Below are 15,192 nucleotides of genomic sequence, written 5' to 3'. Positions count from 1 at the left end.
TTAACCATAATAATCAACAGGTTTGAAATAGTCGAAATAAAAAAAAATGTATCCGTCATTTATTTTCCAGAACTATCTAGACCTGACATAAGCTTTAGCCCAGATGGCTGACCCATGAGCACCCACCTCACTACCTCGTCAGAAAGAGAAAGCTCCCACCTGGCCGCAAGTTCGGCTCCATCAGCACCAGGGCCAACAGGCACTTGAAAAGATTTTACCCTAAAGTCGACCCATCCTAGTTCTCCTCCCTCATCACCCGACCGCCCGCCAAGCATATCTCACACAACACAGCGCACAAACGCCATGACTGTGCAATACAATGTAGCAATTTCAGCCGTAACGCACGTCTATTTCTGTTTATTTTGAAAGTAGTTAAGGGGGTCAAATTACCTGTATGTGTTCACACTCACTTCAACTATGTCTTTTAAGTTGATTCTGTTTTCCTATTTGTGTATATGTATATGATTCTTGTATTTCTTGTCGTCTAATTCCGATATACAACGACATCTTTTTAAACACAGTAACAGTGACAGTTTTCTAATCTGTGTCTATGGCAACAGCACGTCGAACGGCCGGGTCACGTGACTACGCCGCTGGCTGGATCGCGGATACAACACAGCCAGCAGAGCCGACTCCTGTTTTGCCCTCAATCTGTGCAGTGTTGCCGCGCTGAATTCATCCAGCCATGGCTACGATAGGAATATAAGAGGTCTGCGGCGAGGTTTATACTCTGGTAAAGGCAGCCCGAGACCACAGAGAACACAAGGTTTCCTCGAGGTAGGTTGTTGTTCGTTAAGAGCCGTGTTGTTGATGTGTTTACGGACACTATGATGACATTGTTAACATATAGCTAGCTAACGTTGGCTAACCTAGGTTTATGACACATAACGTTAGCTAAGCTGCCTCGTCGAGCCGAAGCAAAACAAACTGCAGTGTGTTCATGCTAATGACATCTTATTAGTAGGGTAAAGCTGTCGTCTTGTCAACATATATCCTAAGGCTAGTAATTCCCATTTTTTCCACACGTCTTTCTTTCTTGCTAATTCAGTTCATTCTGTGTGTGTGTGTGTGTGTGTGTGTGTGTGTGTGTGTGTGTGTGTGTGTGTGTGTTTTTTCTTGGAGGTAAATGTGCACAGCCCTATTTCTAAGCATTTTTGATGGTGTTTCCTGGCCTTATTCCATCGCTGATGGCTGTCCCTGTTTGCCTGCTTTATGACCCTGTCCATTGAGGTGACAGAGACACTAACTCGTCTCCTGGTCAAAGATTAGTTTAAATGGATTGTCAGTTTGTCCAGTCTGTGTGTGCGTGTGCGTGTGTGTGTGTGATTTTAATGCTCACTATTTGCACCGTATTAAGTTTTTGTTGCTTGAGCTAAAATTACTGTACATTACATGTTTTCATTACAGAATAAAGGAAACTTTTATGAACTGTTGCTGAGAGAACACTAGAAAGCATACTTTTTTTTCCCAAACTTTGTTTATTTTTATTTATTTTTTGGCACAAAACTTATGGCAATTTCTATAGTAAATGGGTACATAAGCTCTAAAGCCTCTGAACACCCACACAGGTGTTTTCAGATACTCAGGCTGATTAGACTCTGCTCAGGTTGAAGGTGGGCCAGAGCTTTGATGGGAACTTATTAGGTCACAAATTCTTTCTACCAATAAGAATTATACAGCTGTCATTTGTCCCGCCCTAACAGGTGCAACAGCACCAGGCTCGTTCGAGATGAGCCAGGTCTGCGCAGAATGGACCACCGGCGATCACCGCCCAATGCATGCCGGTTAGATTTGTGTCCGACTTGATCCCGACTTGCTCCGACGTCATGCACACGTGGGCAACGATAACCTCACGAGGTCAAGGCGGCCGCAGGTTTGAGAGCAGGCAGCGTAGTTGCTTTTCACAGACTGCAAGACCCAAGCGGACCCGGGGCATGCTGGGAAACGCCTGCCTCTCAGCTGATCTAACAGCTGGTTGGTTCAGAATCGACTCAACATGATGAAGTTTTTAAACTTTTTATTGATTTTGAATTGGAGGGCTTTTAACTGCTATTTGTCTGATTTAAAGGCTTATTGTGTACAGAACACATGTTGTGTGGCTGATAGTGATGTTTAGTAGTCAGAGAGACTAAATCTGTTCAGATTACGGATCATCTACAGTCTGTTGTTTATTAAAATCAGCAACAGATCACATGTAGAGCATTTTGACAGCTACTCTGTCATAATTAAACCAACTGGAGACTGTGTACAAGCTGATATATGGGTCTGATAACATTTTATTAAATCACAATCAGACCTAACAGGATGTGAGTGTGTCTGTGACTTCCTGCTCAGACTGAAGGCTGCTGGAAACGGCTGGAAACTGTACGACTTGACCGCAGCTTTTTGTCTCCATCCCCGGCTGCTGCCGCCTGCTCTCGTCCACTTTACAGGCGAGGCGCAGTTCATCTCGAACGAGCCTACTAACAAAGGACTCCGGAAGATGTCACTCAATCAGTCTATGGACACCCACACAGTCCTGGGAAGAGGCCCAATCAGCCCCATTAACTGAAAACACCTGTATTGTTGTTCAGAGCCTTTAAAAGTGAAAGGGAATAGTCATTTAGTCATTAGTCAATCCACCGAAAATGAATCTACAACTTTTTAAATATTGATTTATTGTAATCTACAAGCAAAAATGCCAATCTTGTGCTGGTTGCAGATGCTCAGACTCTCACTTTATAGTTTCCGACATTTAGAAAATGCTTAATTGTTTAATCAAAAAAAAAGAAAGGAAAAAAAGTGACGGAGTAGTCGATCATAAATAGTAATTGTTATTTACTGCGGCCCCGATGAACTGAAAAATATTCAACATCTTAATGGCTTTTTTGTATCAGTTTAAAGTGCTGGTGCCAGAAATTGCACACCATGCCATTTGCATTTCCATGGTGCCTAGTTTAGTCCTCTCATGTCACGGCACGTTGGGAAAAATTGCTGAGTGGCTCATAATTTAGACACTTTGCCCTGCTTACAGTTACATTGTAGTAGAGGTCACACAGCCATTCTGCATGCTCACTGAACCACTGCTAAACAACCATTCCTCCCCGAGAGGAACTGCCACGGAGAAATACATTTTTTACACATGAGAGGCCCTGTAGGGTTTCTTTCAAATATCCCTATTTAGAAACCGTAGTTTACATAGGGGTGGGAATCACCAGAGGCCTCACGATACGATATCATCACGATACTTGTGTCACGATACGATATTATTGCGATTTTAAACATATCGCCCAAAAGTAAACTTTGTCAACATCTGTTTTTATCTAAGAAGATACATTTCTCTGTTTGTTCATCTCACTTCACTTGTATTGCTGCAAAATGGGATTGTCAAGCAGACAAAATGACCATCACATATATAATAAAAGATCGATACTTGGCATCTGTGTATCGATATCGAAAATATCGCGGTACTATGCTGTATCGATTTCTTCCGCCCACCCCTATAGTTTACATAGCTAATGTAAGGTAAAGGCAGGATAAATGCATGAAGGGGTAATTCTACAACACTTTTTTAAAAAGCTTATTCTTTTAGCTGGAGGTCTCAAGTCCATGTTGTGTGTTTTCTTGTAAATTCAATTTCGTTTTTCGTTTTAAGTTCTGAACTCATTATACACGCTAAACACACAATGCTGTGACAAGAAGATTAGGGAAGTGGGGTGGTCACCAGACGTGAAGTTATGGGCAATGCAAACAATTTTGGTTCCTAAAAATTGCGGCATAGTCGGAACTTTTGGCTTCCTTGCAATGAATCAGCAGCAACAGCATGCAGATTAATGAAGATGTTCTCACCCACCCTTGTCCTTACGCCACTCTTATGAAACAACATTGCCAAGTGTCCTGGGGGTTAAGTGCTTTCCCAAAGACCACGCAACACGTCAGGCTGTCAGCCCAAAGCTGAGAGGGAGAAAACCTCGCAGAGAACGTTTTGAAAAGGAGAACATCATCAGTTGCAACCCTAACCATGCTGTGAAATTTACATTAGAGCTGCAAATATTAATGATAAGTTGTCAACTATTAAATTAATCGCAAACTATTTTTAGATAATCGGTTAATCGTTTAGAGTCATTTCTTTATGAAAAAAAGTAAATGTTTTCTTTTTTCAGCTTCTGAAATGTGAATATTGTTCTAGTTTCTTCTCTCCTCGGTGACATTAAACTGAATACCTTTTGAGTTGTGGACAAAACAAGACATTTAAAGACGTCATCTTGGCCTTTTGGGAAACACTGATCGACATTTTTCACAATTTTTTGACATTTTATAGATGAATCAACGCATTGATGAATCGCAAAAAAAGAATCGCCAATAAAAATGATCGTTAGTTGCAGCTCTATATTACATATATATGGCAAACTCCAACCCACCATGAATTTTGAATGTATTATTGTTAATTGAGGATCACTGATTAAAATGGGCTTTGTGTTCTTTACAGAGCATGATCTTTCACGGTAACTTCCTTTCACTGTGAAGTTCATGATCTCACAATGGACCAATTGCTGATCACAAGTCTTGCATTGAACTGCCTTCTCCATCTTTGTGTTGTGTAGCTGTCAATGCTGGACTCCCTGATCTCCCAGCATTAAGATCTGCGAGGCTGGGAGAGACGACACCCAGCCGTCCATCAAACTACCCCGACCCAACATGATTGCCTCCAGCGACGTAGACACCCGAGCTGAAGGTATTCAAATCAAGTACACTGCTTTTAACATTGTAATCTCTCTTCTTGGATCACAAACAGAAGTGTGCCCTGGGTAGTAGGGCTGCAGAATATATTGCTTTTATCGTTATCGCAGTATCAGCTGGCGCAATAAATGCATTGCAAAAGACTGCAACATATCGCGAAAGACACTTAGAGATCTTTTGAGTTAGTTGAAAGTGAGTATCAGTAGAAAACTGCACTTTAAAATGAAATCTGTCATTCTCTTATATTCAATTCAATGTTCAATGAAATAATGGTGGAAAGCTTTTTTAAGGTGCTCATATTATGCTCATTTTCAGGTTCATAATTGTATTTAGAGGTTATATCAGAATAGGTTTACATGGTTTAATTTTCAAAAAACATAATATAAAATAATATAAAACATACATAATATTTGTTGTACTGCACATTGTGTGTGCTGTTGAGCTCTCTGTCTTAGCTACAGAGTGAGACATCTCACTTCTGTTCCATCTTTGTTGGGAGTCGCACATGTGCAGTAGCTAGGTAAGGACTACTAGCCAGTCAGAAGCAGAGTATGAGGGCGTGCCCTGACAGTACCTAGGTAAGGACTACTAGCCAGTCAGAAGCAGAGTATGAGGGCGTGCCCTGACAGTACCTAGGTAAGGACTACTAGCCAGTCAGAAGCAGAGTATGAGGGCGTGCCATGCTAGCAGCTAGGTAAGCATTATAACGTGTGTTCCAAAGTGACCACGTTTGTCTCTGAAGTAAAGGCTGGACTACAATAGAGCTGTTTGGAGCAGTTTGTGAACAGTGTTTTCTGTTGGAGATGGTAAGTCCCTTTGGGGTGGACTTTGGGCTTTTTCACTTTGTAAACCTATAACATGCACAAAAAAAGATATATAACACAATAAAGGAAAGGGAAAAAGCCAAAAAGCATAATATGAGCACTTTAAGTAATTTGTTTTATTTTAGCAGAATACTGAAAGCAGAAAGGCAGAACTGAGTACACTTTAATATCGGTTTATTTATCGCAAGTAAGTTCGACAACTTTATTGCATATCTCTGTCATATCGCGCTACCCTACTGGGTATGGTATGTATGCACTTTAATAGTCATTTGTCATTTGTCCTTAGAGCAACCATAAGAGCAAATTCACATTTTTTTTTTAATGATTTGTATCTAATTTCTTTTCTGATTAATTCAAATACTATTAAAAGACCCCAATGTGTGAAAGAACTTAACATTGTCAGTATTAGTCGGATTCAAGGCTGTATTCGTGCCAAGAGGAGTCCAGCTGAGAGGTTTCGGAGCACGGGGCTGTGCGTTTTGAAGACGGGCCTCAACTTTCACTTCAGTTGCAGTTTTCACACTGAGTCGGCATTCTGTTTGCTGCTGACACAACAATGAATAGTCTTCTCTTTATCCCTCCTACACTGATGATAAGAGTCACAAGACACTAAAGTCAACACAGTCTGTTTGGTAAAGCAGTGAAGTGTTTCAGATCATTAAACATGTCTACCAACAAGCAGTTAGCAGCGGCTGAGTATAACTGCACGGCTTCTGTGCAACCAAAAGGTTTTGTTGAAATGATGAACGACCAACAATTGTTGTTGTGTGTATTACAGTAATCTGGTTTACAGGAGAGATTTATGCAGGAATCTCTCTGTCAAATTAGGTCACTGTGACTTTAAAAGTCATGAGATTTTTTTATGGTGCAACTTTTACCTTTTTATTTTGTCCACAGAGGGCAATTGGTCCTACAGCAAGACATACAACACATTATAACACATAGGCATACAGTACAGAAGGAGATGGGGGAGTTGTCCTGAATACCAGTGGGCCAGAAGTCCAACAATAGTCACTAGTGTCCGACTTTCACAGCAAGTGCACATCAAGTACACAGCAAAATACCAAAGTGAAGAGCCAGTGAATGTATTCAGACTAAACTACCATTACGGTTACATGATCGGCCACCGCAGCGTGACGTGGGGTTGCGTTGAATGGAAAGACCTGCGTTTTTGCCGGACTGTCTGACGGCCGACGCAGACAGTGTAAATGAAGCTGAAGAACATCAGGGGGATTTAGCCCTTGTGTTGTCCTTGGGTCAAATTTGACCCGTTTTTAAAGTTGTATGGTATGGAACCCATAAAACATTCTTCGCAGGTAAAATTAATGATTACTTCCATTGAATGTTGGGTGTTTAAAATGTTTAAATGGTCTCAAAACAGTATCCCGACTAAACTTGGACATATACCAGTCTGTGATCCACTCAACCGCCTCTGGTCTTAACTATTACTCATAATTCATAATGTATGCCTTTTTTAAAGAAAAAAATGAGGTATAATTTCATATGAATTAGTTTTATTGACCGTGAATTTAAAAAAAGTTTTAAAAAAGCGCCAAAAGCATTGAAAAAAGCGCCAAAAAAAGTTCATTTTCAAATTTGACCCGAAATGGCCAACAAGTTCATGTCAACGGGAAGACAACACAAGGGTTAGTTTGGCAGTTTGATGGCCGGAAATAAACTTGCACACATTTCTGCCGATAAACACGAAGAATAGCCAACTGAAAGTAACGTTAACTTTACATCTAAATCCCAGCTGAAGAAGAGATCATTTTGGCCAGTGGAGGATGCTGTTAATACCAACCAGCAGGTGCGCGCAGATGGTTGAGTAATACTTTGCATTTAAACAGTAATTAGTCCATTTGACTAGCCTGGTTGACACCAGACGCTTCTCAGTTGTAACTGAGAGTGGGTCTGGGGAAGGTTCATTCACAGCTCATTTCCAAAGGGGCGTCACCAACGGACACCGCTCAAATGCCTCTGGGCGCATTGGATAGTCCTTGAACCAATCAGACCAACGATCCGGGTGACGTAGCAGCGACAGCAGCATCAACGGGTTGCTGCGCTTCGGTGGCCGTCATGTTGAATGAAAACAAAAAGCTGCTTGCCGTCGCTGCGCTATCGTCATCGTGTAAAGCCCTCAAAGGTTGTGATTGGTGTAAAGCCCGCCTCAACGGTTGTGATTGGTGCCTTGATTTGGAAAAATTGGAAATGGGCTTGAATGGGCTCTTGGCCAGACGGACTTGCAGAGCAAATCTCAAATTTGCCGGAAGTTCGTCAGGGTTTTCCCCGGCTACCATTTGTCCATTCACCTGCTTTTCACATTATTGTGTGAAATTGTGATACATTTTGTTATACTTTTAATTTTATTTGATAACCTTTTTTTTGGTCTTGGTCTTGTTTGGGTTGTGGAAAATAGTTAGTAGTATAATAGTAGTTTTGGTCATCGTTTTTGTTGATATAAAAAACACCCACAAAAATCTACCACTATCGATTTCTGGACTTATAAAATCTCAAGACACTGGCCCTCATTTATGACACGTGCGTACGACCTAAAACAGGCGTAGGACGGGCGTACGCCGATTCCTACGCAAAGCAAGGCATTTATCAATTTGAACGTGAGCGTAGGCTGCGATAAAATCTCACGTCTGGTCTGAACTCGTGGTCTGAACTCGTGTACGCAAGTTTTCGAGTCAGAGTGGAATTGCGCTGCAGCATATAATCAGTTTAACAGGAGAAGGAGAAGTCATCAGTTGATCACTTATCAGCAATGGCAGATCTGGCTCTTATAGAGGACCTCTATGCGCCGGTAACAGTGCACACGTAGCCTACGCGCACGGGCCACGGTGGAGCGCTCCATCGGATTGATTAAGGGCAGATGGCTCTGTCTTGCATCAGCGATATCACCCATACACGGTTTTAGCCTGTGGGGTTCTGCACAACATCTGGCAGGAAAACAGGGTGCCATAAATGGTCGGGATGGTGGTCCAGCACGGGGGGGCGGAGGACACACGCTCTCCCTCACAGCTGTTGCCTGGCTCTGACTCATGAAAAAAACAGTAAAAGTAAAATAAGACACTGCATTAACTCCGCTACTGTGTGTTTATTTAAATATAGGTTCACCATGTAGGCCTAAGAGATTGCAATATAAGCCTGTATATTACTATTAGGACTATAGCATACATATGTCAAGGATGTATAAATTAAATAAACTTCAGCTGGAGTCTGATTTACCACGGCAACACTGTTGACTGCATCAGTGATCTCTTTCCATTCCGCATTCTTTCTACAGCCTTTAATACCAGTTTTCAGGCTGCCAAATAGTGAACCTGAGATATCAGGGTTTCAATCTCCACCTCTGAAAAGTGCCGCTTCTCAGCCGGATTACGTCTCGCCATGTCGTAAATTGTAGGGGCGAGGGCTCAAAACTGAGAATATATTGGGGCGTGATATTTAAATTACAATCGTTTCCAGCTGCTGCATTTATCAATGTACGACCATTCTTACGCTCTGATTGGTGTGATACGAACGTTTCATGAATCACACGTGAAGCCTGTCGTAAGAGGATTTCTGCGCTCATATCTGCGCTGGTTTCTATGTTAGGTTGATAAATTGTGTTTATCCCATTTGGAATGTGTTTATGAAAGTAGTTGTAAGATGATAACTCATTAACTTCATGAGATAATTGTAGTGACATGCAACAAAGGGCCTCACATATTCTCGTCTTTGCCCTCTCTTCTCCCTTCTGTCCTTCGCCTCAGCTTCTTTATTCTCGGACCCAATTCCCTCAGAAATGGATGCACTTTGTCCCTCTCCTCCAGGACCTACCAGACCCCAACGTGACTATGAGAGGATTGGAGGACGGGCGGGAACCTCGTAAGTATTCTAAAATCGAATATGCACTCTCTCTTTCTTATTCAGCCATGTACCTGTGCTCTTCTCTCGTTATACGTGTTGACTGCTGTCTGTGTTGTATTTTAACATGTATGTATGTTTAATGTATTTTATTTCCTAGCTCTCCTTCCCTTCCCCTAAGTGGCTTTGTCACTTGTCCCGCTGCCATTGTAAATAAGAACATGTTCTTAATGACTTTCGGCCCTATCTTGCACCCGACGCAGTGCAAGTGTCTCTGCTAGTTTAAGACCAACGCAGTTGTCAATTTCCCGTCCAGTGCCCACGTCGTTTAAATAGCAAATGCACCTGCACCCATCTTTGCGCCCATGGGCGTGCTGCTCTTACAGGGAGGTGTGTTCAGGTGAATTCTTGGCGTATTGCTGTCTTGCGGCAGTTGAAAGTGTTCGCGCCATTGACCAACAAAAACCTGGTCTAAAGTCAATAACGCAGCATTACATTGTTATTTTAACAGCGCATTAGTAAAATGCAAACAATTGCACAGCACGCGCACACTGTTTGTTACACACACACAGGGACACGCAGGAGCACACAAACATCCAAACGATTAAAAATACAAATATTACAATATGAAATAGTATTATGATATGATCTGCTCGCGCGCTTTCACTTCACGCACGAGCAGATCAGTTTCTTCTCCTGAAAATCTCTCCTTCCTGCTCAGCAAATCCTCCATCATAATAGCAATGCGCCAAGGTCCAAACGCGCCTGGCTTTTAAAGGGAATGGGAGATGATCTCTGATTGGTTTATTGCATGTTACAAAACACACCTATGAATTAATGAAGACACTAAGTACAACCCTTTTGAACCATGCGCCTGGTGCACAGACCCGTTTTTCTGCCATTAAACTAGCAAAAGTGGATTCGGACACGCCCTAAACGCACCTGCGCCAGGCGCTTCACGCCGCTTAGATCGTTAAAATAGGGCCCTTTTGTGTTACGACCCAGCTCTATAAACTATAAAGGAAAGAAAGGGCCTGTGGATGCTGTTTAAAAAAATGAAACAAATTTAACAAAAAGGTTCTCTTTTTGTAAAAATAAAGGCAATATAAGAACATCAGTCAGTAACAACACTGTCTGTCTAAATAGTTGTAATTAAAATGTAGATGGCCTGTTTCTAATGCAGAAATCACTTTTTTTTCCCCCCTCCAGTTTTTGTCAGACTCTTATTCACCTTCTGAAAGGGAACATCGGCACCGGGCTGCTGGGTCTGCCTCTGGCTGTCAAGAATGCAGGCCTGGTGGTAAGAGTTATTATCTGATCACATGACGGGTCTGGAGACACAAAATTAGATTCTGCTCCCATTCCAGTCCAATTTTCATGGCAGTATACAGATGTAGTCACGCTAGTGCTGTACAGTGAGCTTTTTTTTTTGTTTAGCTTTATTTGTTTTGTGGAAAATATATTGTGGTTGTCAGGTAAAGCAGGGTTTTCCCTACCGTTATAAGTCTTCGGTGCAGCACCCGAGCCGTTTTTGTCAGCACCTAAGCCCCAAAAAACGGGACCCAAAAGCAGCGAAAAAAACATCCGACTAACTAAAAGACTTGTGTCAGATCTAATGATTGTAGTTGGAAAGTTTTGTCTTTAAGCTTTTTGGTTGTTATTTATTATCTGCTCGAGCTTTTCCAAAGTTTTAGACACAAATATGGTGATATATCTATCTATGGTGATATATATAATAACGGTCCAAAATTGTGTCGAATTGCATTTTTATTTTAAATTATTTTATAAAAACATCAAATTGTCTTGAGGAAAGACTCCTAAACCCCTCCACCAAATATGCACGCCTAAGTCTCCAATAAACCCAGGGAAAACACTGTTAAGCAGATTTGAACAGGGACTACCGTTAAGGGAAATGAATTGTATTCATTAGAATATTTAAATAAGATAAGATAATACTTTGTCTGTTACACGAGGGTTACAGAACATTTTCTTTGACAAGGCTCCAGTCACAAAGAGACATTCACACAGACATATAAAAACAAGACATGTGGTGTTGAGGTATCAGCTGACTGTGGTGTTCATGGTGTGCTGTTCAGTATGACTATTGCAGAGGGGATGAAGGGTTTCTTGGAGATGTTTTTGCGGGCCAGTGGTACCTTAAAACACCTGCCTGATGGTAGCAGCTGGAAGGAGTGATGGAGGGGGTGAGAGGGTCCTCTGGGATCAGGTTGGCTTTCCTGATCACTGAGCAGCTGTACAGCTCAGAAAGGTGGGGGGGTGGTGGGGGGGGATGGGGGAGCCAGTTATTTTGGCAGCGTGATTCACTATACGTTGGTTGTACCAGGAAGAGATATTGAAAGTGAGAACTGATTCAATGAGGGAGCGGTAAACCAAAGTTAACACGTCCTTGCTGATCTGAAAAGTTCAGAGTTTTCTGAGCAAGTGTGCTTTTTTGTATGTTGTGTCTGTGTGTTGTGAGAAGGACAGGGAAGTGTCTATTTCTGTGCCCAGGTACCTGAATACCTGCACTTGTTCCACTGGCTGACCCTAATGTATTTAGTACAACGTTACTAATGCTCCAAGGAGAGCTCAACAGAAGTTTGGGACAGATTATTTACTACCTGCTGGTAGCGAGTTAGGGCGTCAGTGTTTGACATGTGTGCAACCCTGCACACGCGCTCATATGCGACGTCTAAGGAAAACGTCAAGTTGATTAAAATTAGAATGCTGTTATTTTCAGCCGTCATTTTCACCTTCTTAATTTGATTTCTTCACGGGTATTTCTGATGTTCTAGGTGCATTTCTTCCCCCCAAGCTGTGACCCTTTTGTTCACAGGATTGGTTAGAGAGCTGTGGTTTGCGGTGTGAAAACATTTACATGTTGCACCAAATGGAAATATCGTGGTGGATGAGTGATAGGCGCGGCATTTTTATCCTTCTATGAGCGGTTATCTGCACGGACAGAGTCCAGAATGGTCACGCGCCATTAAGTAGTACAGATGAAGTGAAGGCTCAGGTAGAAAAAGAAGTTACGAATTGAAAATCTTTTTAAGATTATAAATGCACTTGACTTCGTGTTGATTTTCCAAAAAAGAATGGTGGACAAAAAGTGAAGTTGTTATATAAACTATTTGGTACAGGAGGTGGAGGTTCATGTCAAATATCACCCCCCCCTTTTCTTCATGCCTTATTTTTCTCTCCTTAGCCCTGAAGGAATCTCCTCCATAATGTAAAGCACCTTTTGTTTTACAAAACATGCACATTGGTGCGACAGCAACTGCTGATATGAAAGACAATGGGACCAAATATTATGTTGTAACTTTGCATGAAATGTGTCATTTATTTTCAAAGTTAATATTGTGCTTCAACAGTAATGCAAACGATTAAATAAATGAATCACCTGACTCTACTTCCCTCCTCTGTCTGTCTGCCTGCCTGCCTGTCTGTCTGTCTGTCTATCTGTCTACCTGTCTGTCTGTCTTTGCCTCTCCAGCTCGGCCCTATCAGCCTGCTGTGTATGGGCGTCGTCGCGATCAACTGTATGCAGGTGCTTGTAAAATGTTCCCACCACCTAAGTATAAAGTAAGTAACAACACCTTGAAAGTCCTTTTTAATAGACCACAATGCAATGCAGCCACAGTCTTGACTTTTGCTTTGTCTCAACATGCTCTCTTTCTCTCACAATAATGCCAGTGCTCTGTCCAGCTAGACATATAATCCACTCAGAGGCGTTTCAGATCCTGAAATAAATTGCATTATCTTGAAATTCAAATGAGGAACATTTTATAGATAAAGTCCGTGCGTGCGTCAAATCCTGTAAATCCAATATTGCTGTAATGCAGTCTAGCTCATTAAGTTCTCTCTTCTCAAGGGGTAGCACCTTTCCTTTTTTGGGGGGAAATCTAGAAAACGTTTCACTAAACTGGAGAAAGAAAAGGCAGGTTGACATAAAGTGGCTTTAATTGGAACTCTCTCTCAATGGGGTTTTACATGATTTAGTTTTTCCCTGTAGCTGCAGTTGTTTCTTTCCAAAAAGCAGCCTGAAGACAGTTTTTTGTCTCTACCTTTATCCCCCCACAGCAGGGCTGCTGTGGCTTGTTCCTGCCAAATAATGTAACGCCTTATGCGCTCTAAAACCACAGCTTTTGCTCTGTTTTCGTTGTCATTTGTTTACTTAGCTAACCACTGTGCCAACAGTGACTTGTTTGTTGTGGCTGGTTGATTTGGCGTGTCTCTCCACCCTTTTCTGCTGTGTAATTTAACAGCACATGGGCTCCGAGTTTTGTACCCACACACACGGACGTAATGTAACCGTGACGAGCTCCACCAATCAGAGGTGGTGCTGTAAATGTTGTCACCACTCCAATTTGAAACCCTCAGATTATATAACTGATCCATTGAGGCAATAAACCCCTGAGTCGGGATGTAACAATACACAACTCCCCATTCGATACGATCCAGATCTTAAGTTCACGATGCGATTTTTCTCAGTATGTTTTAACAGAATGTGTCCTCTTATCAAAAGTGCAACTGAAACTGTATTTTATCTTAAATATAAAAATATTAAATGACAAATTAAAAATCTGATTTCTTTTTTTTAAATCCCACATCAAAATATCTAAGTAACTACAAAAAATCTCTTCAAATAAATAAATTAAGAAGTCCAAATTAAAAAGTAGATTCATTTTTTTTATCTCAACCAGTTGTAATCTATACACATTTATGTTGATTTTCACGATGCATTGTGAAAATGCATACCCCCCCGCCCCCCGAGTAGGATGCATTATCTGTTTTACAGCTGTTAGTGTGTTTGCACTTTAACACATTATCAGATTTCCATTAGTGTGTGCTGCAGTTGCTGCCAAGTCAACCCGCCCTTCTGCCCCGATCATACAGGGACATACACCCATCCCGCCCTGCCACGCCAAAGAGGATTAAGCAGATAGGGAGCATGAATGAAGAGCTTTCACAACAAGCCTCAGACACAGCTTCTACAAAACCATTTGCTGTACATATCCAGGGGTTTCCCCTCTAGAAAAGTTGTTTAGCCCGGTGGCAATTTTTTTGGATGCTGCTGGGGCCAGTCACAGACTGATGGCAGCATTAATGTAGAGCCCAATAGTTTCTGTGATAACATAATCATAGACGGAATTGCAAAATTGAGAATTTAAATAAGCTATAAGACAGATTTCATGTGGCTCTACATTAAGTCAGTGCTAAAAGCTAACTGGACATTTGAAAATATGACTACGTTTCCAACCAAGCCGTAAAAAAACCCCTGTAAATATCTTGAAATGCATTAAAAAATAATTCCCAGTGGCTTAGGCCTGGTGGGGGGACATCTTAGGCCCGGTGGGCCACCAGGCTGGCAATACACTAACATCAAAATATAGTGAAAAGACACTCATGGGAAAAATGCTGCTCTTCCTGTTTCTTAGGTTTCTTTATTGCAGTCAGAGTCATCACTTCCTCTTGTTCCCTCATAGATATGCAGGAGCCACATGTTGCATTTACTAAGCCTATAATTATGTAGTTATCAATCCACATATGGATGGGAAAGGATTTGGTTTCCACCTCTACCCGTTATTAGCTGTTTTACTTTCTTCCCCAACCTGTCTGTTTTTTCTATTCTTAGCAGCTGTAATGAGGCTTTTTTATTTTACTTTAACGGCAGTTTATTGTTTCATAATGTCATGCCTATCTGATCTTACTTCACTGCAAGGAGGTTTCTTGCGACTTTCATTTTCGTTTTAGGCTTTTAATGGTTTTACTAGGCTGCCTCCAATGTGTGTGAATG

At 41.6% G+C, this 15,192-nt stretch overlaps 1 protein-coding gene across 3 annotated transcripts in view; it reads left to right on the top strand.

Annotated features, from left to right (window-relative positions):
• Positions 1-309: 309 nt before the first annotated feature.
• slc36a1 (solute carrier family 36 member 1) overlaps positions 310-15,192 on the top strand; it is a 53,125-nt gene continuing 38,242 nt past the window's right edge. The window contains exons 1-5 of one of the 3 annotated variants that reach the window (XM_036004777.1): positions 310-392; positions 4,584-4,714; positions 9,302-9,416; positions 10,605-10,695; positions 12,889-12,977. In XM_036004777.1, coding sequence (XP_035860670.1) covers positions 4,678-4,714; positions 9,302-9,416; positions 10,605-10,695; positions 12,889-12,977 — 332 coding nt within the window. In that variant the 5' untranslated portion in view covers positions 310-392; positions 4,584-4,677. Of the gene's footprint in view, positions 393-535; positions 778-4,583; positions 4,715-9,301; positions 9,417-10,604; positions 10,696-12,888; positions 12,978-15,192 lie in introns of those variants that run through there. The other 2 variants (XM_031317112.2, XM_031317111.2) reach the window with 2 other exon arrangements.

This window comes from Sander lucioperca, chromosome 1 (genome assembly GCF_008315115.2).
Source record: "Sander lucioperca isolate FBNREF2018 chromosome 1, SLUC_FBN_1.2, whole genome shotgun sequence".
Lineage (NCBI taxonomy): Eukaryota > Metazoa > Chordata > Actinopteri > Perciformes > Percidae > Sander > Sander lucioperca.
This window is presented reverse-complemented; position numbering and strand designations above follow the sequence as displayed.